A 20,425-nucleotide genomic window follows, 5' to 3' on the forward strand; every position below is an offset into this window, starting at 1 on the left:
ATAAAATACAGTTGCATCAAGTGGTTTCTCAATTCTCATTCTCAACACAAGTGAAAGATGTTTACAAGATAAGGTATATATGATTAAGTCACAATATGCAAAGATTGATAGATTTGAGATAGAACTTTTGATGTATAAAGATTTATAGAGACAACAAAAGGTCCCTCTCAACACTCACAAGTGAAAAAGGTGAAAACTTTACAGCTATAAGACATGACCAGAGCCAAAAATGTAGAATCACATGCTGACCCAAAACACTCATCACAAATGTAGACCAATTGCACTCAACTTGGAACTGAATTCATAAAGTGGGATTAAAACAAGACAACTACTATCGGACCACACATTGTGGAATGCAAAAAGTTGGCCAATAAGTCAAGTTCTTGAACCAACATGCATTCCATTGCAGATTCCTTAGAGCACCAATTACCTTCAACATATCAAAATAGTTGGAATCAAGCTAGTTCCTTTTGGAAACAGTTTTTTCTAGGCCGTTTTGGAAACAGTTTTCTCTATCATCAGTTAAGATTATAGTTGTATACATTTTACCTCCCCACATTTCGTTGAGTATCTTTGTTGTTAGTTGGAACCAAGCTACCCATTATGAAAATAGCTACTTTTTTAACAAAAAAGACTATCTTTATCTGCACCAATGATGTATAGTGATAAACGTAAAGGCTATAAGAACTGTAGAATCCTTGAGGACCAATTACCATTAACTTGGGAATGAGATCAGAAAGTGGGTTCAAGTCAAGACAACTAGTTTCAAATAACCAAAGAGCAAGATTTTAAAACTAAAAATTGACTAAAAAAAAATCAACATCTTTATTTGCAAAGATAGAAAGAGAGACTACACAGTTAAGATTCTCTGTCATTTTCCATTCCAGTAGTTTTAACATAAAAATTATGAACAGATTCAAGGTAAAGAACAAAACAAGAAATTGTAATACAAAACCTAGTTTTAACTTTAAAAACCTAAAACTCATATTGCCAGTTGTGAAATGTGAAACTATCCTATGTGGCAACCGAGTTTGCCGAGTCATCAACTGCTAGTACTGGGATGACATTGGTTGGGACTGGGTCAGGATCAACCGCAACGGGTTGTGGTTGCAACTTAGTGTAATGAAACTCAATTTGTAGTCTGTGATGAATTGGTGTCGAAGAATGTAAACCTTTCTTCATATCTGCTTGCAATTCTCTAATAGGAATGGCTGCCAAGAAGCTTTTGATGTATTCCTTGCATGATTCTTTCCCCTCACATATAACCTCATTTTCACTCGGATTCTTGACCGACTCCACGGGTTCAGTGGTTGACTTTCTTGTAGAACCATCAGATCCAGAATCAGAGATAGGAAGTGCATAGATTGCTGTGTTTCGGTCAAATTTTAAGATATAAGCTTGATTGCATCCTTCAAAAAGCCTTTCCCCTAGAGTGTCAATGATATAATATGCCACTGAGTCGACTTTCAAGACAAAAAAGTGATCATTCCAGCTCACAATGTAGACTCGTGGCTCTGATTCACGACTTATCTCATCCCACATAGTATCAAAGGACATTGCACCATCCAAAAAGTCAAACGTACCCTCTTCGACTTCTTTAGGGTGGAAAAATCCGATAAAAGATTTTTCAGGAACAACCTCAAGGGGCCGTATATTGGCTTCAAGGACGGTTTCTAGATCAAAATGCTTATCGGGAAAACGGACCATATAAGTTTCATTTTCACATAAATTGCGCCACTCTAGCGAGCCTTCTCGAATTAGAGAGTCAAGTTGGGACTTAATTGGCATGAGATCACAGTTATTTTGGAACCAATCAGCTATCACCGCCACAAGGGCGGTGCATGCACTCTCACCAGCTGCCCGTTCATTCCGTTGATCAATTGAAGCAAAGAAAACATGTGTCTTTAGCTTCATGTAACTGTCACGACTAGTTATATCCCTCTGTTCCCAGCTTCCAACAGCAAAACTGTCATCCCCGAATTCAGATATTGGAGATCGATCATTCAGCATATGCCACTGTCAGAAGTTCAAAGAAAATGTAAGGCACATTAAAAAAACTAAACTATGAACTGTGTGTGTGTGTGTTGAAAAGCATGAACACGAAAGGGAATTCAGTTTTACCCCTAGAGATTCGTCGGAGCTGAGCTGGCGGCGGTCAAAGTCAATGTCATCGCCACCTTCTTCAGCGTATGCTTTTTTTAACAATGGCTCCCCCTTAGCTTTTGGTGATCTCAAGTTTAGTTTCCGCTTCTTCCATGGAAAGATACCGCGCTTAGGATTCTGGATCACATAAGGTTCAGAAACAGAAGCACTTGAGTCATCATTTTGAGAACAACAAACATCAGATTTTCTATTACTGTAATAAATACTGTCTTCATAAAGAGACCCTGTGGTACAATTTGCATAGGCCAGTGTTCCATAGCAAAATGACTTTCTGAAATTATCATCATCATCTTTTTTTATTTCATTTGACTCGCCATATTCAGAATCCTCAAAGGAGTCTGAGTCAAAACGGTAAGAAGAATAATCTCCCTCTTCACTTCTAATTTCGCGATCATCCTCACGAGATGTTTTCTTTCCTCTCCTAATTGATACATATTCGGTAAAGATCTTGACTTTTCTTAATCCAGCTTTGAGTGCAGAAAGCTCATCTTTTTCTCCTGCAGAACTTTCTGATGTTTGACTTTGAGTTTGTGACGGTTCTGCTGGTTCTTGGTCAGCTCTCCACTCCATCAAACTAAGTTGGATCTGCATTAAAACAAATCTCAATATTACAAATCCATTAACAAAAGCAAAACTTTCTTACCTTAAAAAGTTTCCAAGTTAAATTTACCTATTTTCCCGTTTTGAACCACTAACATTCTTCTTTTCTGTCTTAATCACGATATTTTAGGCATTGCGTTTCTTATCTTGTAATGCAATGAGTTAAAATTACAACTTTCACTGGTCAAGTGGAGAAGTTCAATAGATGTGCACATGTCGTTCTATACAAAGCTCATCTACTGTTAGAGATATATGCATACTTCCATCCTGAAAAGTTTCAACGATGAAATTACCTATTTCCTAATCAACTTATATATAAATTGATTTAAGTCCATTAAAGGATATTGCAGGTGTCACTTCTGTATAACCATACAACTAGCTATTGTAGTTTTCATTAATAAGTAAAGTTTTCTATACATGCATTGGTAGCGTTGGTGAAAAAAGAAATCAATATCCATCATAAAGAGTTTCAATTTTCGAAATATCCGGATGCAACTTTGCGAGACCCACATGCATATCACATTTACTGATAAAATACATGAGATGTAATGATCTAAGTACTCATGTTAGTTACTTTAAAAGCATCATTGTATAGTAAGTATGAAAACAGCTGAAACGTAAATCACACATACATGAAGAGAGGGGCAAGTCTCTGTTGCTACACATGAAGTGTTAAGAGGAATGACGAGCTCAAGATCCATTTCTTCAGCAGCAGAAGCATATTCAGCAAGATTCAAAGATGCTGTTCCAACTATAGGAACCTTGTTCTTAGATCCTGGGCTTAATCCCTAATATTAAACAAAATTCATATGAGCGCCATTTTATAAGAAAATAGAGATCATAAAAAGATAACAAACTATTAGAGGAAACATATCGTTTATCATGAAAACATAAGCTTCCTACAAAAGGCATAGGGTCAGTTACTTATGGCTAAAACATTCGTTGCGCTTGGGTATGCATAAATTAGTTTATACTTATGGCTAACACCTTCATTGCGCTCGGGTATGCATAAATCCGTATTTAATAACAAATCATCCTGTTCAATCAAAGTGATATACATAACACCATCATACACCAAACCGGTCAGATTTCCTTACTTAGACTGACAAAGTAAATGCAACAATATAGGATACGAGTAATAACCAACTATTCATAGAAGAGTTGGCCACCAGCTGCCACTTTCTAGGCGCAACCTGGGTTCGAATCTTGCCAGAGGCAGAATTGAATTTAAGTGGTTGAATTACCTTGACACCATCCCTGCTAGGGGTTATGTGGGTACCAATTCGGTACATGAGATCAAGCGGTTCCTATCAATCTACCATTTTTTAGGATACGAGTAATGCAACAAATTAAGATACATATAATGTGACGATATAGGATATGTATTATGCGGCGATATAGGATACGTATAATGCGACAAAATAGCAAACATATAAAGCGAGAACATGTGGTATGTATAATGCGACACTTTAGACTCTACGTCATCTGTTAGTATATCCACAAACTTCATAATTAATGACACTAAAGGAGCAATCCGTTTTCGGGCTAAAATCAGGGCTTGCGACATCTTATCACCAATGGCATCTAAAAAGAAATAAACAACGGACTAGTATAACTACCACTAAACATGATGTCAATGTTAAGAAACTTACCGTAACTAGTATAATCAGCATTCTTTTACTCTTTAAAATACTCCCATTAATCCAAGAAAAAACTGCATATTATCTTTTCTTATAAAAAATGAGCAATGAGCAATCTATTATATCAAAAAATAGACCAGTTGACATCAAAGTACAAAAGTATAGCTTTTTTTCTTCTTAAAAGCAAAAATTTTATGTAACAATAAACATACACAAATAAATAGCAATAGAATCACTAAACTTAAACAAATCTCATTAGCTACATCATCATGTACAAAAACAATTATAACACTAATTAGTGCCTCCAATGTATGTATATCGAAAAATACATATAGTATATTGTGTGTGTATATATGCATAAACTGAATCAAATACATTCAATTAAAATATAAAAAGGGGATCATATATTAATAAAAACTAATATTGGTGACCTAAGACATCAATAATCAAAATTAATAAAATTAAATTTGGAAAATAAAAATAAGGAAACTTACATTGAAGACAGTAAAAGCAATCTCCCAAGGATTAAAAGCATAATTATCTTTAGAAGAGGAAGAGGACGAAGCAGAAAGTGTACAAATACTATGAAATTCTTCATCCCAAAAAACGACACCGTTTGGCTCCACAACTTTTTCTTCCCTTGTATAATTCCTCTTAGTAACTGTTTTCCTAAATGTACTTAAACTTATTTTTGGTCCTTTCCATCTGATTTCCACCACTCTTTTCTCTGTGTCCGCATGCACTTGATCATTACCCCCACCTTCCATTTTTTTCACCACCAATTTCACCTTATATTTCTTTGACACCACCGGCGGCGGCCATGGCCTCCATTTTATCACATTCACCACCATTTTTTCCGGCCAAACTATATATATATATATTTATATACACAGAATCTCTATGTATGTATCTTCTAAACCGATAAAGATTAAAACTTTACATGATTTATGATGTGGATATTTTATATTTTTTAAAGATTCAATGTGGGTATGTGTTTTTAAGAAAGAAAAATTAAAACTTTATATAATTTATGACATGGGTATTGGTTTTTTTTTCGGATCTTCAAGGAATTTGTTTTAAAGATTCAATGTGGGTTTGTATTGTAGAGAGAGAAAGATTAAAACGTCATATAATTTATGATGTAGGCATTTATTTTTTCGGATCTTTGAAGAACTTTTATATGAGAAAAAAAGTTTTTTAAAAAAAAAAAGGAAAGAAAGATTCAATGCGGGTTTTTTGTTTCTTAGATAAAATGGATTTTTGAGTCCGAAAAAAGCTCAAATTTTTTTGATGAGAGAGATGAACATGGCGTTATTCTAGTGAGAGAAAGAATGAGAGAGGGGAGTGTTTGTATGAGAGTGTGAAATTGATTTTTTTTAAGGTCAAAGAAAACACATAACTTATTTTGATGTTTTTATGACCAAAATAAACGGCGAATGTAACGGAAGGTGATTACCGTTAACCTTAGATGGAAAGTCAACTCAAACAGATCACGTGATATATACATAATCGTATTTACAGTTTACTTATATTGTAAAAGTATTACAAATTTACAATAAATTGTATAAGTAATTGAGATGTTATACTAATACCATCTTACTTAACTTAAAATCAAACGGTATCATAAAAAAACTCATGAAAAGTTAAATTTAAAAATTCATTAAATCTTTTTTCAAAATAGGACAAAAATTAAAAAAAAATCAGATAAAAAAGACATTAAAAATCTATGGTAAAAGTTAAATTTTAAAAAGGACATTGGCATTTTTTAATTTTTTATTTTGAAATGTGTGGATCATTTGTTCGCAACAAAAGATCTAGTTTACATTTTTTTAACCGGGTTCGCGCTAGAGAGCCCCCTCACCCTCAATACCTAGTAGGAAGAAAAACTCTCAACTAAACCGCCCAAATGCACGACATTTAATTGGGATAAAACCCTGCCCCTCTGTAGAACTCAAACCTGCTTCACTTTAGGACTTTATTTGTGAAATACCTTAAAATGTCCTTCCCATGTCTCGAATTCGATACCTTCAGCATGAAAAGCTAGTGCTCAACCATTTATAATTTGAAACTTGAGTAAATTACACTTTTTGTCCATGAAGTTGGCACGTTTTGCACTTTTCATCCCTAAAGTGAAAAAATTATAATTTTGACCATAAACTTGGCAGATTTTTGCAATCGACGTTCCTCGCCAAACGGTGTTAACCTTAGAAAAAATTACAATTTTGACCCTAAAGTTAACACGTTTTGCACTTTTACTATCTTTCCTGTGAAAGACATTGCAGATTTTTGCAATCGATGTCCCTAACGGAAGGTAATTGCCGTTAACCTTAGATAGAAAGTCAACTCAAGCAGATCACGTGATATCTCTTATATTAATAAAAGAAAATTGTGATGATGTCATTTTTTTAAAAAAGAATTTTCCAAAGTATGTTAATATGTTATCTTAATGTTTTTATGATATCATAAAAAAAAATAGACAAAACAAAGCAATTTCAAACTTATTTCAAGATATAATGATTTTAACATAATTTTAGTATATGGAAAATTTTTATTTTACTTAATTATTTAGGAGGAATAGAAACTAAAAATCAAAACCCGTATAATTAATTAAACTTTTCATAGTATTTTTTTTATAAGTATTTTTTTTCTGTCGATGTCATTGTAAATTAAGTGAAATGTTAAGTGTTATCAAAAGGGTTGATATTCAAATAGAAAACGAATTTGTAGATTAAAATTTATTGTTGTAATTTTATTTCGGAGTTAGAAGTATGAGAACTGAATAATCAATTTATCATCAGATTTTTAATATAACAAATGTGATTTATATATTATGACTTCTAAACAAACTGTAATTTTAAAACCAAATTCTATTCAGCTACCTGCATAATATGCGGGTTAATTAGCTAGTAGACCAAGTATAATCGTATTTTGTATTTACAGTTTACTTGCCTGTAATTTTGAAACCAACAGAATTGATATTCATAGCCAATATTTTCAATTAATTTATCATCATATTGAAAAAGTAATATAATAAATTGTACAAGTAAATGATATATACCTATGATAACTCTATTAAAAGAGATTATATTAATATCATCTTACTTAACTTAAAATCAAACGGTGTCAGAAAAATATACATGAAAAGTTAAATTTAAAAATTCATTAATTTTTTTCAAAATAGGACAAAAATTAAATATTTATAGTAAAGTTTATGGTAAAATTTAAATTTCAAAAAAGAAATTGGCTTTTTTTTTTTTTTTATCTCTTTTTGACACTGCATCTTAAACTTAAAAACTTTCATGATAAAACACATAATAAGTTTTGCAAAATATGTTCACTCACTTGTATAAATTAGTAAATTTGATAGAAAAAAAAAGACATTTTCTTTTTCATTCTAGTAAAACCATACTTTCAACATTACCTTAATTTTTTTTTAGGGAAGCCTGAAGAGTGTGTAAACCCGGTTCGCATTCAAGCATGTGATATGTCACGTTTTATTGCCTCTGGAAAAAAACGCAAGTCTATTATATATGCTAGTTTATTGACCCTTATCATACATGAATAATTTTAAACATAAGTTCATGACAAAATTGTGTAGGTTAAGTAATTGTAAAAAATAATGTAGAAGTTATTACAGTTTGGAAAGAAATTTTATTTTATTTTCTTAACTTATCACATTCTATATATATATATATATATATATATATATATATATATATATATATATATATATGTTGCAAGAAGTTCAAAATAGCAAATGAGTGTATAACAAAATTGATAAATCTAAGTTTGGAGGAAAATATATAATTTGTTGGGTTACATTTCAAAAACCCAGCCGTGTGCACGTCACTTTCTGGGGAGATACGGTCTCTTTACATCGAATTTTTGTTGATAAACTTGATTTAGACATCTTAAACGATAATTAAAAGATAAATAATATGCGTAACATTCTTTACCATTTAATTATTTCAAACACTTGACTTTTGGGTATAATTATCCGAATACGTACGCATCATAGCTCAGTGGTTGAACACCGGCTTTCAAAACATGGAGATGACATTTAAAAGAGTTTCACAAATAAAGTCTTTTAGTGAAACAGATTTGAGTCCTGCGGGGCATGGTTTTACCCCAAATAAATATCGTGCCTTCGGACGGTTTAGTTGCGGGTTTCTCCTCCTACCAGGTATTGAGGGTGAAAAAGCTCTCTAGCACGAACCCGGTTAAAATAATGTAAGCTAGATCTCTTGTTGCAAGCAATTGATCCACAGATTTAAAAAAAAAATATGAAACTTTATACTATATTCTACACCTCCACCAAATTTCAAAACACAAAATTAAGTTATCATTTATTTTTAAAAAATATATATCTTATATTACTTTTTATGGTCTAACTTCATGCCCTCCTTTTCATCAAGTATGACGTGTATATCAGTATATGAATAAAGAAATCAATTAGTTTGATCACTCCATCTAGGTTAACTATTTACATTCTTTTTTTCATATAATATAACAACAAAGAAGACATTTTTTGAAAAATTCTTCCGCAAAAATAAATAAACACACAGATCCTAGGCAATGCTACTTAAATAAGTAAAGGCTGACCAAATTAAGTCAAAGATTTCCTTCTACTTACAAAATTCCATTTTCTCATAAGTACAGTTTGAGCTAGATTATGTTTCCCCTCTCTATTTAATCCGTAAAATACATCACGAAAATTAACAGTACTTGGAGCAAACCCGACACTTAACATCTCAGATAAAAGTTGCATAGCTTCTTCAGACCTGGTCTCCTTGCACAAACAAGAAATGAACATTGAATACGTCTTAAAATCGGGCAATGGCCCATCACTTTTCATCTTATGAAAAACTTTCCAAGCATCGTCGATCTTCCCATTGCTTACATATCCACGAATTAACGATGTATAAGTAACGATTGTGGGTTCAATTCCCTCTTGTTTCATCTTCTCAAAAACCTCTAAAGCTTTAGAAATTTGTTTTTCTCTGAAGAAAAAAACTATTAGTGATGTATAGACATGAACAGTTGGGAAGATACTCAGCTCTTTCATTGATTCTATCTTTTCCAATGCTTCCTGTAAGCGCCTTTTCCTCAGTAATGTGTGAATCAGGCTTCCGTAAGTGTAACTCTTGAGAATATTTTGGTCTTTTTCATCAACCTCATCCATCATTAACAAAGCTTCATCTACATTACCTGCTCGACTGAGAGCCCTGATACACAATGAGTAAGCTAAGGGAGTCGAAAATCCAAGTGTACATAGGTTCTTGACACACTTTTTGGCTTCTAACACATTATCAGTTTCACATAAACATTCAAGATATATTTCAAGCAATTCTTTATCGGGCACAAATCCAGCTTGTATCATCTCCAAAAACGTTTCGATTGCTTCATTGACCTTTCTACCCTTTTTCCCACAAAGGGAAATAATCAAAGATTTGTATGTGCTACTGATGGGACTGCAACCACTTTCCTTCATTTCTCTGAATACTTTTAGAGCAATTTCTGTCAAACCTATTCGACCGTATTGTAAAATCATGATTGTCCATGTGTCTGATGAAATCAACAGACTTTTTCTTCTCATTTCATTAAACAAGTTTCTCATATGCTTAAAATCTTTCCCTTGACCAGCAACTTTCATCGCCATGTTGTACGTTTCTGCAGTGTGACTGTAACCATTTTTCTTTCCAGCCCATGAGAAGAACTGTGACGCTGCACACCCCTGTAGGCTGCACTTTCTCAGTACTTCCACAACTAGTTCTGGTGTGATATCGAGATCACATTTTTGTAAAGATTCCTCCTTTAAGGACCAATCCATTGAGGAAGACACAATCTTACAGGCTCTTTGAAGATCATATTCAACAAAAGACTTAGCCGCAACAGCAGGGGTATAAGTTATAAGAGAATTTACACTTTTTGGGTCTATCTGGATCGAGCTTGAATCAAGGGTGGTTTCGTCTTTGTCAGAAGTGGCTCTTTGAATCCGCTTTACTCGTTGTATCTTCCCCAATTCTCCGTTTTTTTCCAAATGAGATATTATCCAGTTTAATATATGCTCTGATATACCTAACTTCAAAGCTTTCATATGATCCAAAACATTGACAGCTTCATCAGACTTTGAAATCTTACAAAGTTCTTTGATAAAGACCATATAACACTTGCTACTCAACTTCATTCCTTTCTTTTCTGCATTTTCAACCACTTCCCATGCTTCAGAAATACAGTTTTGTTGCACATAACCAGCAACAACAGCAGTTATTGCCACACTATCCAACTCAACTCCTGTTTCCAGCAACATGTTATACAAATCAAATGCCTTCTCAAACTCGTTCATTCCAAAAAGATATTGCATCAGCTCTGTATAAGTAGCGACTGTCAGTGTTTGTCCACAATCTTTTAGGCCGTGAAACAAGTCAAGTGCTTTGGAGAGATCATTTCTTCGCAGGTACCCGTTGATAACAATTTCATAGATCTTTTTGTCAACGGCATCTTTTCTCTTTAAAATATCAACAATTTCTAGAGCATCCATGATTCTACCAGCGCGACACATTCCTTTCACCATCATCTCAAAATGTTCAGACTCAATCACAATATCTTTATTCTTCATATCCTTTATCACTTCTAACGCTTCTCTTATTCTACCCGAAATGCAAAAACTTTTTAACATATAAGTGTACACATCTAGTTCAGGGATTTGGGAGATCTTTATCATATCATCGGCTATCAAGTGGATGGCATCAATGTCTCCTGAACGTGCTAAGCAATTTAATAAAACTTTGTACAAACTTGTATCTGGTTCCATTTCTTTAGACATCATCTCCTTGTAAAACTCCATGGCTATATCCGATTTTCTACCATTACAAAGTGTACGCAACGTTACTTTATAAACCGCCAAATCAGGTTCAAAACCAGACTTCTTCATTTCCTCAAAAAGCAACAACACTTTCCCAATTTTATTTGACTTCCCATACTGAGAAATAAGAATAGTCCATGTCTTAATATCCTTCTTACATGAATTCTTCTCCATTTCCTTCAACAGTCCCTCAACTAACTCAAACTTTTTCGACTCTGCAAGTACATAAATCATCGTATTATACGCTGCAGTCGTAACAAACGCCTCATTCTTAACCTTTATCCACTTGAAAAACCTTAAAGCTAAATCAGGCACTTTAAAACACCTCTTCAAAACTTTATCAACAACATCACAATCAAACTCAACATCCATATCCTCTAACCGTTCCTCAATCGACACTGCACCCTCACCACCCCTTAAAACCTGAGTAGCTTTAGTAACTATATCGCTCACATCCTTTGAATCCACACAGGTTTTTCTAATTTCCAAATTTTGGTTCTCACAGGCATTTTCACAAACACCTTGTGTGCACTCCAAAGAATCTTTCAAATCATCCCCTTTCGTTATCGGAAACCGATCACCTACATTTACATCCACATTGAAGCTCTGGGTTCCTAAAATTTGGGTGATTTCATCAAAAAGATTAGTGTAATCTTTAGCATTTTTTATCTGGGCTTTTTCAGGGTTGTTTGGATTCGGGTTATTGAATGGTGTAGTGTCGATTGAATAACAAAAAGATTGTAAATTTGAGATATATATGGGAATGAGACGCCTACAACTTGAACCTGCTGATCTGAATTTAAATAAAATTTTCATACTTTTGGACAGTTAGTTATTCACACAAAAGATTTGGATGCTGCAGGAAATTTTCTGTTAGTTAAACTTTACTCGTATTATTGTTAGATGTTTAGGATCGACCCCTTAACTTTCATTTGTCTTTGATTAGTCCCTTGTAGAGTTCAAACAAAGAATGCCAAAAATAAACTTCCAGATAACAGAAAAACCTGTCATTTTCTTCTTTCCCTCCCTTCCAATTTCCAGACACCCCAAATCCTTATACACCATTGCAGCATTAACAAAGCTATCGAATTTAGGATTCACAAGAAACCCATACCTAAAACGAACCGGTTAAACAATATTAAAAAAAAAAAACCCGAACCAGAAAGTTCTCATTTTTGTTAAGATTTTGCATGGAGGCCCAACAAAAACATACAAAAAGTTCTCATTTTTATTAGTTATACGAATCGGTCATGCGTAATATTCATCGAATTTGCATCTTATATATTGAGTTTCTAAAGAGACATTGTGGGTAATGTTGATTTCTTTCCAACCTTTTGGATCGATTTGGAATGGCTATTTAGGTTTATTATTTTCATGTTCATAAAATTTGTGATTGAAGATATAGTGAGTGATATATAATGATAGCTTATAATGAAGTTTCTAGTCTCAATATATAGGCTACATTATATAAACTACATTAGATGGGTAATATATGTTGTGCTTCAAAATGTTTAAAGCATGGTTTTTTTGGATCAATGTGGTATTCGTCGTGGTGGTCTAAGTATGAAAAAAGAAGAGCAAGAAACCATCATCATCAAGTCAAAAACCATAAGGCTAATAGACCAAAGACACCTCCACGGGTCGTGTTTATACCACAAGAAGAACATAAACCGGCCCAACAAGTTCAGCCCGTGGTTCCTTATAACGAAGTGAAAGAACATGGAAAGCAGTTTGGAAAATCTGTAATAGTAAAGCAACAAAGCAAATCAACACAAAGAAACGCGCAAAGTAGTGTAAGACATCCAAAGCATAGGAGGATAAAGTCGAGTGCAGGCCTTTTAGTTGATAAAGTCTTGAAAACAAAAACTGGGTTTTTGAAAGATCACTATACAATGGGTTTGAAACTGGGACATGGACAATTTGGTACAACTTCTGTTTGTATAGATAAGAAAACAGGGAAACAATTTGCTTGCAAATCCATTTCAAAGAGGAAGTTAGTGACGGAAGATGATGTGGAGGATGTCAGAAAAGAAGTTGAGATTATGCATCATTTATCCGGTCACCCGAATGTAGTCACAATTGAAGGGGCTTATGAAGATGCTTATGAAGTCCATTTGATCATGGAACTTTGTGCAGGAGGTGAACTATTTGAAAAAATTGCACAAAAAGGCCATTTTACAGAACGGAAAGCAGCTGATCTTCTTAGAACTATTGCTAGTGTTATCGAGGCGTGTCATTCCTTAGGAGTTGTGCACCGGGATCTTAAGCCCGAAAACTTTCTTTTTGTTGATAAAGACGAAGATTCACCTCTTAAAAGTATTGATTTTGGATTATCAGTTTTCTTTAAGCCGGGTACTTTTTTAAATCGTTTGATCATGAATACTAATTTCTAGTTATTTTATACATGTTTTAGTTGCTATATTATATGTGAATCCAAAATTGCAGGTGAAATTCTTACTGATATAGTAGGAAGTCCTTATTATGTTGCACCAGAGGTGTTGTTAAAACATTATGGTTCCGAAATAGACATTTGGAGTGCTGGAGTGATCCTTTACATTCTTCTTTCCGGGGTGCCACCCTTCTGGGGAGGTAATATAAACTTGATAAAAAGTTGATTGCTTTTTTATGTAATTAACTCATAATTTATCTGCTTCATTTTGGATCTTCAGCATTCTCGTTTCCTTTTGTTTACAGAGACGGAGACCGATCTATTTAGGGAGATACTAGAGGGTGAAATTGACTTTTCCTTCAGTCCATGGCCTGGTATCTCTTCAAGTGCTAAAGATTTGATACAGAAAATGCTTATTAGAGACCGAAGTAGACGCATAACTGCTCATGAAGTTCTTCGTAAGTTCATTATTTCTCTCATAATTTGTTTAAGCTCTTAATTAGTTTCTCATTTGCAGTGCTGATTTTAAACTGTTGCAGGTCACCCTTGGATCAGGGTAGATGGTGTTGCACCAGACAAGCCTCTGGATCCTGCAGTTTTGACTCGGTTAACTCAGTTTTCTGCCATGAATAAGCTCAAGAAAATGGCTCTAAGGGTATGAACTTTAAGCGTTTTCCTTAATATAACTAGGTATATTCATTTTTCAATCCATTATATATATTTCCTGGCTGCAGGTGATTGCATCAAAACTTTCGGAAGAAGAAATTGGAGGCTTAAAGCAAATGTTCAAGATGATTGATACAGACAACAGTGGTTGTATAACTTTTGATGAATTGAAGGATGGACTAAAAAGATTTGGTGCTGATCTTGATGAATCTGAGATTCATGATCTAATGCAGTCTGTGAGTATATACTGTATCATATTCAAGTTAATAAGTTAATTAATATATGTACTTTATTAATTCAAGAAATATAATGTTTACAGGCAGATATTGATAACAGTGGCACTATAGACTACGATGAATTTGTAGCTGCAACACTGCATTTTACCAAAGCTGACAGGGAGGATCGTTTATTTGCTGCTTTTTCGTATTTTGACAAAGATGCTAGTGGTTATATTACACGTGATGAACTTCAAAAAGCCTGCAAGGAGTTTGGAGTTGATGATATCCATTTGGAAGAAATTATCAAAGAAGTTGATCAGAACAATGTAAGTTCTTCATACATATACATAATATTGTTTTCTCCCAACCTTTTTATTTATGTGTGCATAAAGTCAAATTATTTGACTTATCTGATCTTTGACTTGCAGGATGGTCGTATAGATTACAGCGAGTTTGTTGCAATGATGCATAAGGGAACTGCTTCTTTGGTTAGGAATCAAACCAAGAATAAATTTAGCACTGGATTCAAAGAGCCATTGCCCGTTTTATGATTTCTAGTATTCCTTGTCTCCACATTTAAGATAGTATTTGTATCGTGTTGTAGATGTATGCAAATCAGTGTGGACTAAACATGAACATTAATCATTATTAGAAGTGTATGAATCCTTAGTCCTACATTTGATACAAATATAGTTTCCAAATCAAAGAATGAAGTAATAATGGTAATTACATTACATACATATGCACATGTTTATGTGATGTAAATGAACACATGTATTGATTGGTTTTGGTTCTTGTAGCATTGTTGAAAGACAGCATGTGTGTCTGGTTTTTAAATTTGGAGAATTGGGGTATGGGGGGCTTCCTATTTTTATTATGCCCATGTTGACTACATATGCATGAATTGGTTTGTATTTTGTAATAACACAAAATGACAACTGCATAGGATTCAATGATTATAGTTTCATTTCTTAATGTTCTGTCAAAATTATGGTATATATCATCATATAGATGGAAACTTAGCTGTATTTAATCTCTGCCATTTTAAAGCTGATATGGGCATTTGATTATAATTTGGATTTTTTTTGTTTTGTTTAACAAATCGCTATAATCTTATTTAAAAATAATTTCCACTGATAAAGAATTGCTAGGAATTGTTTCTTTTCAATATAAAGTTGGCTTTAAACTTGAGAAACTCAAAATATTTAAACTGTAACATAGCTAAAGCATTTCCAAAATATGAACATTTCTATGTGGATAAAATTGATACATTATGTCAATTGTCAAAACACTTTATCTAATGCCACTCTTAAAAATGTTTTTTTTGAACTTCCCTTATAAAATAACATTTAATTTGGTTTTATTAGATGACTAATTTTCTTTTAGTATGAGCTGGCAGCACATGGGTGTACACCATACATATACACCAACTAATAATTTTGAATCAATAAAAAGGTTATTTTAGTAATCTACATCAAAATTTCTACTAAGCATTCTTCATGTGTTATAAATCAGGCCATAATATGTTTGTACACTATGTAAAGAAAACTGTCCCAAAACTCCACATTAGGGGCAAGTTAGTCATTTCACATAAATAGTTTTACCCCCTACCCCACAATCTTCATACATGATCCCTACAAACACATACTAAAATCTTTCTGTCACACACACAAACACACTCCACATCAAGACCCCATTTTTATATCAGCATTTTGAACTTGAAGCAATAATCTTTGTTTTCTTCTTCACAAACATAAATCAAATACACAAAATCTTGCATTCAAACCAGGTAAATCTTTGACATTTTATTTTAATATTTCAGTTTTTGTGACAGTTTTTATAAGTTTTAACATGTGGGCTTGCATTATTTTGCCTAATCCTTGATACCCAGTTTGGAAATTTCATTGATTTTGCATTTATGTAATGTTTTTAGAGTTTTGGTAATAGTTATAATAATTGATTGATAATTTGGCATGAAAGTGAGTGTTGTTTGTTACTGATGTTTATTTGTCTAGGCTGAAAATGACAAGTGTGGCATTTAAATTCCTCAAATCTGAAACTTTTTAGGGTTTAAGAACTTAACTTTTTGGAAGAATATCTATGGGTTTTGCTTATTATTGTTAAGTATTTGTGGATTTTGTTGGAATTATATAATAGTTCACTATCCAAAAATTTAGTGGTGTCATATGTGCTATTATCCTTTAGCCTAAGGTTTTTCTGGAAGCAGTTTTTCTACCCGGGCAAGGGTAAGACTGTCGATATACCACCTTCCCAATGCCGCGTCCTTTTCAGGATTGTATATTGTTGTTGTATATGCTATGATCTTTTAGTTTTGATAGAAAAATGATTATGAGTTTGTGTTATATTTCTATGATTGGGATATGTATAGGGAATTAGGGATGGAGTCTGGCAATGGTGTTCATGTGGAAGATGAAAACAGTGTTATGAAAATTGAAACTGATGTAGTGGATGTAGATCATGAAAACTCGGAAGAAGTTAAAGAATTGGAAGTGACTCAACTGAGTGAGTCTTGTGAGGATGTTAACGATGCTAAAATGAAGAATTCAGCTGAGGTTGATGCTAATGAGGGTACTTCAAAGAACAAGAAAGTGGTCAAAAAGGGACCTAAAAGTGGTCTAACGGGCGGTAAGCCTAAACCTAACTTGACTCAAAGTTTATCGTTCCCTGCTAAGGCCAGAAACCATGATTCCATGAGAACTAGTGTGGATGGCCACCCAGGGAAGCCACGAGCTGCATTGTCAAATACAAATGGCGTGAATCCTGCTACTAGAAGAGCATCTTCTGGTGCGAAGGCAAAGGAAACAGGGTCAGTCAATGGTGGTGCATCTACCCGAAGAACTACTTTGGATTCAGTTCCAAGTGCACGTGTCTCACGGGTAAATAAGATAAATTTAATTTTGTAGCTTTAAGTTCATCACGTTCTTTAATGTTTGCTTGTTTTTTTTTTTCAGTCTAGAAAGTCGAATGGAAGTGAAGATGCCCCTCCTGCTGCTGATTCTTCGTATGTTAATTCAAGAATTTGACTGTTTGCGAATGTCTTGTTGCTAATGTTTTGTTGTTCTGCTTCTTTTATATGGGTTTTGAGAATTTGACTCTTTTGGATTTATTTTTATCTTTAGAAGTGTTGCCTCTGAGGGGCAGCATAAGAACAGTGTGTTGGGCTTTTCTTCTAGATTGGAAGAGCGTGCTGAAAAGCGAAAGGAGGTGCTTACTAAAACATTACAATATGCTCATTGTTTCGATTTTTCTTCCCTTGCCATAACTTGTAGCTCAATCATTTTAATTTTTGCATTCTAGTTCTTTTCGAAGATAGAGGAGAAGATTCATGCCAAAGAAGCTGAGAAAACCGATCTACAGGAAAAGTCAAAGGTTTGACTCATGAAATATTTAGTCAATAAATGAAAGTGTGAAATTCAAATACTTTGTATTGTGTGACAGGGCTTTGCCTTAACTTGTCAAGTGCTAATGCAGGAAAGTCAAGAAGCAGAAATAAAGCAATTGAGGAAGAGCTTGATGTTTAAAGCTGCCCCAATGCCAAAATTTTACAAAGAACCGCCTCCAAAAGTTGACTTGAAGAAGGTATTTGTAAAATCTCAACTTTGAAGGCATGCCACAACCCGATATTCATATGAAATTATAGACCACACTAACATAAAGCATAATTTAGTGTCTCATAATATTGTGAAACTGAGTAGTCATATTTCAGATTCAATAAGAATGTTGGACATATATCAGTTGCTCAAAGTAAAAGAATTGTTAAGCAATCAGCTTAGCATCATAATCAAACTATCATTGCACATATTTGCATCATATTGCATTTTTGCAGTAAACGTGTGTTACCGCAATGTAGCTTGCATGTCCTGTTTTCAAATCATCCATCCCAATGCCTGCCATAGAGCCATAGAGCCATGGGTGCATTTCATGTTTGTACTTTAACTGTCGTAAATGGCTTTGATTCAAATATAAGTGAAACTTCTTGCATCATTGCTCATCTCAATTCTATCTAAATTCACAATATTCCTTGGATTAAACATAACCATTTGCATCAACGCATTGAATCTTGTTTGGCAAAATACTAATCTGAGTTTTGATAGCAATGTCTCACAACTTCAATACCAAGTAGTATTCTACTCACCTATTCAACTCCCATAATAAACATTACACTGCAAAATACTGTAATAGTTACAGCCTTCAAAAATGCTATTCCTTCCTCAAATATACGTCGTGATGCATAGTTTTTTATTTATACTACTTCCATCTTTATTTACTCTGCCATCGTTTTCTTCTTGCTACGTGCGCGGCTGCTGTTATACTTATACCCATTCTCTCTATGATCTATTCGTTCTATATGAAACTGTGATATATATTTAGTTATTGCATCCATAAGTATCAGTAAATGCTGAGCTTTACATGTTCATGTTACAAGTGATTTTTTTTTCTTTTTTTATCATATCTATGTATACAAACGTGTAAAAATCAAAATATTTTTCGGGTTATAAGTTACTTGTATCTTTTGTCAACAGATACCAACAACACGTCCAAAATCTCCAAAGCTTGGCAGGAACAAAAACAATGTGGCTGTAGCCGGCAATGGGACCACGGTCACCCCACACGTCACTAAAAACAAGACCGTGTCGTCTAATTCGAGCACAGCAAACGATGACAAAAGCACCGCTGTTGCCAAGAAAACGATCAGGAAATCTCCATCCTCTAAAACTGAAGTCAAAAATGGAAAGTCAAAGGATAAGTCCATAGAAACACATGTCCAAGAAGAAGAAAAATCATGCGATAACCAAAACCAGGAAAGCCCGCCTCCAAACCCTCCTGCAGCTGAAGCTCAGATAGAAGTCAATGTCAAAATGAATGCAGACATCACTGTTGAAGGCTAAAGTATGCGGCCACATTTGTTTAATATCTGTATCTAATAGAAATCTTTTTCTGTTTTTCAAGTTGTTAAGGGTTTCCGTGTTTGTGAATAGCGATTGTAAGTTACTGCCACACGTTCAATCATTTACCGGTTTATGATTATATATGATGCTGTATGAATCTTTTTTTCTTTAATTCCAAAGTTGTATAATCTATCTGCAGAAACTGCTTGGTTCTTTTGTGAGCTTGTAAAACCATTATATATCATATATTCATATGCTTTATTCTTTCTCGATTAAAAAGAAAAAGATCTTCCTTTTGATTGGCCAGGTGTTTTTGCACTCGCTTTTTTCTTATTAGGTAATTGGATATCTGGGATTGTGATGATTTGTATCCAAGATTCTGTTCATTATTTTGGACAATGCTGGATATTGTGTATTTGTGTCCATTGTTTCTAGTTATACCCAGAACATAATATGTGAAATATATTTGTGCCTTTGGTTGAACAGGGCTAAGTATGTCACAACAAGTTAGCCGAGCGGTGCTCGTGCTTAACTCGACCAACATAGTTTACGTTGGAAGTCAACTTGATGAGCTTCCATAATGAAAACTTGAGCTTGATTAGTGAGATAGAATAGTCTATAGTGGGAAATACTTTTCACTTTTCCCACATAGTATCATGTTCTACATTATTTCAGTGTTTTGATACATATCAAGGGGTGTTTGGTAGGAGGGAATCATAGAAATGTAATAGAGAATGGAAATAGTAAAAAAGAAAATAGGTATTTGAAAAGAAAATGGATTCCGTTGTTTAATATCCACAGAGAATGAATATATATAAAAAATAAAATTTTAAATAATAATACATTTATTACATATAACATCTTAAAAAAAAAAAAATTTCATTCTCACTCATTCTCTACAATTTGTAGAGAATGGAATTGATTCCCCTTTCTCCTTTCTCATTCCCTTTTTTCATCGTAAACAAACAAGGGAA

General features: G+C 33.7%; 4 protein-coding genes across 5 annotated transcripts; 2 read left to right on the forward strand and 2 right to left on the reverse strand.

Annotated features, from left to right (window-relative positions):
• Nucleotides 1–806: 806 nt before the first annotated feature.
• LOC122603720 lies at nt 807–5,357 on the reverse strand. Its single transcript, XM_043776504.1, has 4 exons — nt 4,898–5,357; nt 3,396–3,551; nt 2,122–2,748; nt 807–2,016 (listed from the first exon to the last, which is right to left on the reverse strand). Exons 1-4 carry the CDS (start codon nt 5,252–5,254, stop codon nt 1,015–1,017), a joined length of 2,142 nt encoding a protein of 713 aa, XP_043632439.1. The 5' UTR covers nt 5,255–5,357; the 3' UTR covers nt 807–1,014.
• Nucleotides 5,358–8,951: 3,594 nt separating this feature from the next.
• LOC122605708 (putative pentatricopeptide repeat-containing protein At5g06400, mitochondrial) lies at nt 8,952–12,084 on the reverse strand. The gene has a single exon (XM_043778666.1). The coding sequence runs from the start codon at nt 12,082–12,084 to the stop codon at nt 9,010–9,012; it is 3,075 nt and encodes a 1,024-aa protein (XP_043634601.1). The 3' UTR covers nt 8,952–9,009.
• Nucleotides 12,085–12,692: 608 nt separating this feature from the next.
• Nucleotides 12,693–15,211, forward strand: LOC122603135 (calcium-dependent protein kinase 26-like). Its single transcript, XM_043775757.1, has 7 exons — nt 12,693–13,620; nt 13,714–13,857; nt 13,963–14,115; nt 14,197–14,312; nt 14,392–14,559; nt 14,643–14,867; nt 14,970–15,211. The coding sequence occupies exons 1-7, from the start codon at nt 12,750–12,752 to the stop codon at nt 15,090–15,092; spliced, it is 1,800 nt and encodes a 599-aa protein (XP_043631692.1). The 5' UTR covers nt 12,693–12,749; the 3' UTR covers nt 15,093–15,211.
• Nucleotides 15,212–16,200: 989 nt separating this feature from the next.
• LOC122605388 (protein WVD2-like 4) lies at nt 16,201–19,653 on the forward strand. Of its 2 annotated transcripts, none has more exons than XM_043778330.1 (7): nt 16,201–16,330; nt 16,931–17,438; nt 17,514–17,563; nt 17,685–17,766; nt 17,860–17,931; nt 18,034–18,141; nt 19,086–19,653. In XM_043778330.1, the coding sequence occupies exons 2-7, from the start codon at nt 16,941–16,943 to the stop codon at nt 19,449–19,451; spliced, it is 1,176 nt and encodes a 391-aa protein (XP_043634265.1). In that variant the 5' UTR covers nt 16,201–16,330; nt 16,931–16,940; the 3' UTR covers nt 19,452–19,653. The 2 variants fall into 2 exon arrangements, with proteins under 2 accessions (XP_043634265.1, XP_043634264.1); XM_043778329.1 differs by having other exon boundaries at nt 16,202–16,330; nt 17,682–17,766.
• Nucleotides 19,654–20,425: the final 772 nt, after the last annotated feature.

Source organism: Erigeron canadensis, chromosome 6 (assembly GCF_010389155.1).
Source record: "Erigeron canadensis isolate Cc75 chromosome 6, C_canadensis_v1, whole genome shotgun sequence".
NCBI lineage: Eukaryota > Viridiplantae > Streptophyta > Magnoliopsida > Asterales > Asteraceae > Erigeron > Erigeron canadensis.

Excerpts from the sequence above, each read along its gene's own strand:
- LOC122603135 (XM_043775757.1), top strand. The coding sequence starts at position 12,750 with ATGGGTAATATATGTTGTGCTTCAAAATGTTTAAAGCATGGTTTTTTT. Across the intron at positions 13,621-13,713 it reads ATCAGTTTTCTTTAAGCCGG|GTGAAATTCTTACTGATATA; the intron begins GTACTTTTTTAA and ends CCAAAATTGCAG. Across the intron at positions 14,868-14,969 it reads AAGAAGTTGATCAGAACAAT|GATGGTCGTATAGATTACAG; the intron begins GTAAGTTCTTCA and ends TTTGACTTGCAG.
- LOC122605388 (XM_043778329.1), top strand. The coding sequence starts at position 16,941 with ATGGAGTCTGGCAATGGTGTTCATGTGGAAGATGAAAACAGTGTTATG. Across the intron at positions 17,767-17,859 it reads GTGCTGAAAAGCGAAAGGAG|TTCTTTTCGAAGATAGAGGA; the intron begins GTGCTTACTAAA and ends TTTGCATTCTAG. Across the intron at positions 17,932-18,033 it reads ATCTACAGGAAAAGTCAAAG|GAAAGTCAAGAAGCAGAAAT; the intron begins GTTTGACTCATG and ends GTGCTAATGCAG.
- LOC122603720 (XM_043776504.1), bottom strand. The coding sequence starts at position 5,254 with ATGGTGGTGAATGTGATAAAATGGAGGCCATGGCCGCCGCCGGTGGTG. Across the intron at positions 3,552-4,897 it reads TTGCTTTTACTGTCTTCAAT|GGATTAAGCCCAGGATCTAA; the intron begins GTAAGTTTCCTT and ends GTTTAATATTAG. Across the intron at positions 2,749-3,395 it reads AGACTTGCCCCTCTCTTCAT|ATCCAACTTAGTTTGATGGA; the intron begins GTATGTGTGATT and ends GTTTTAATGCAG.
- LOC122605708 (XM_043778666.1), bottom strand. The coding sequence starts at position 12,084 with ATGAAAATTTTATTTAAATTCAGATCAGCAGGTTCAAGTTGTAGGCGT.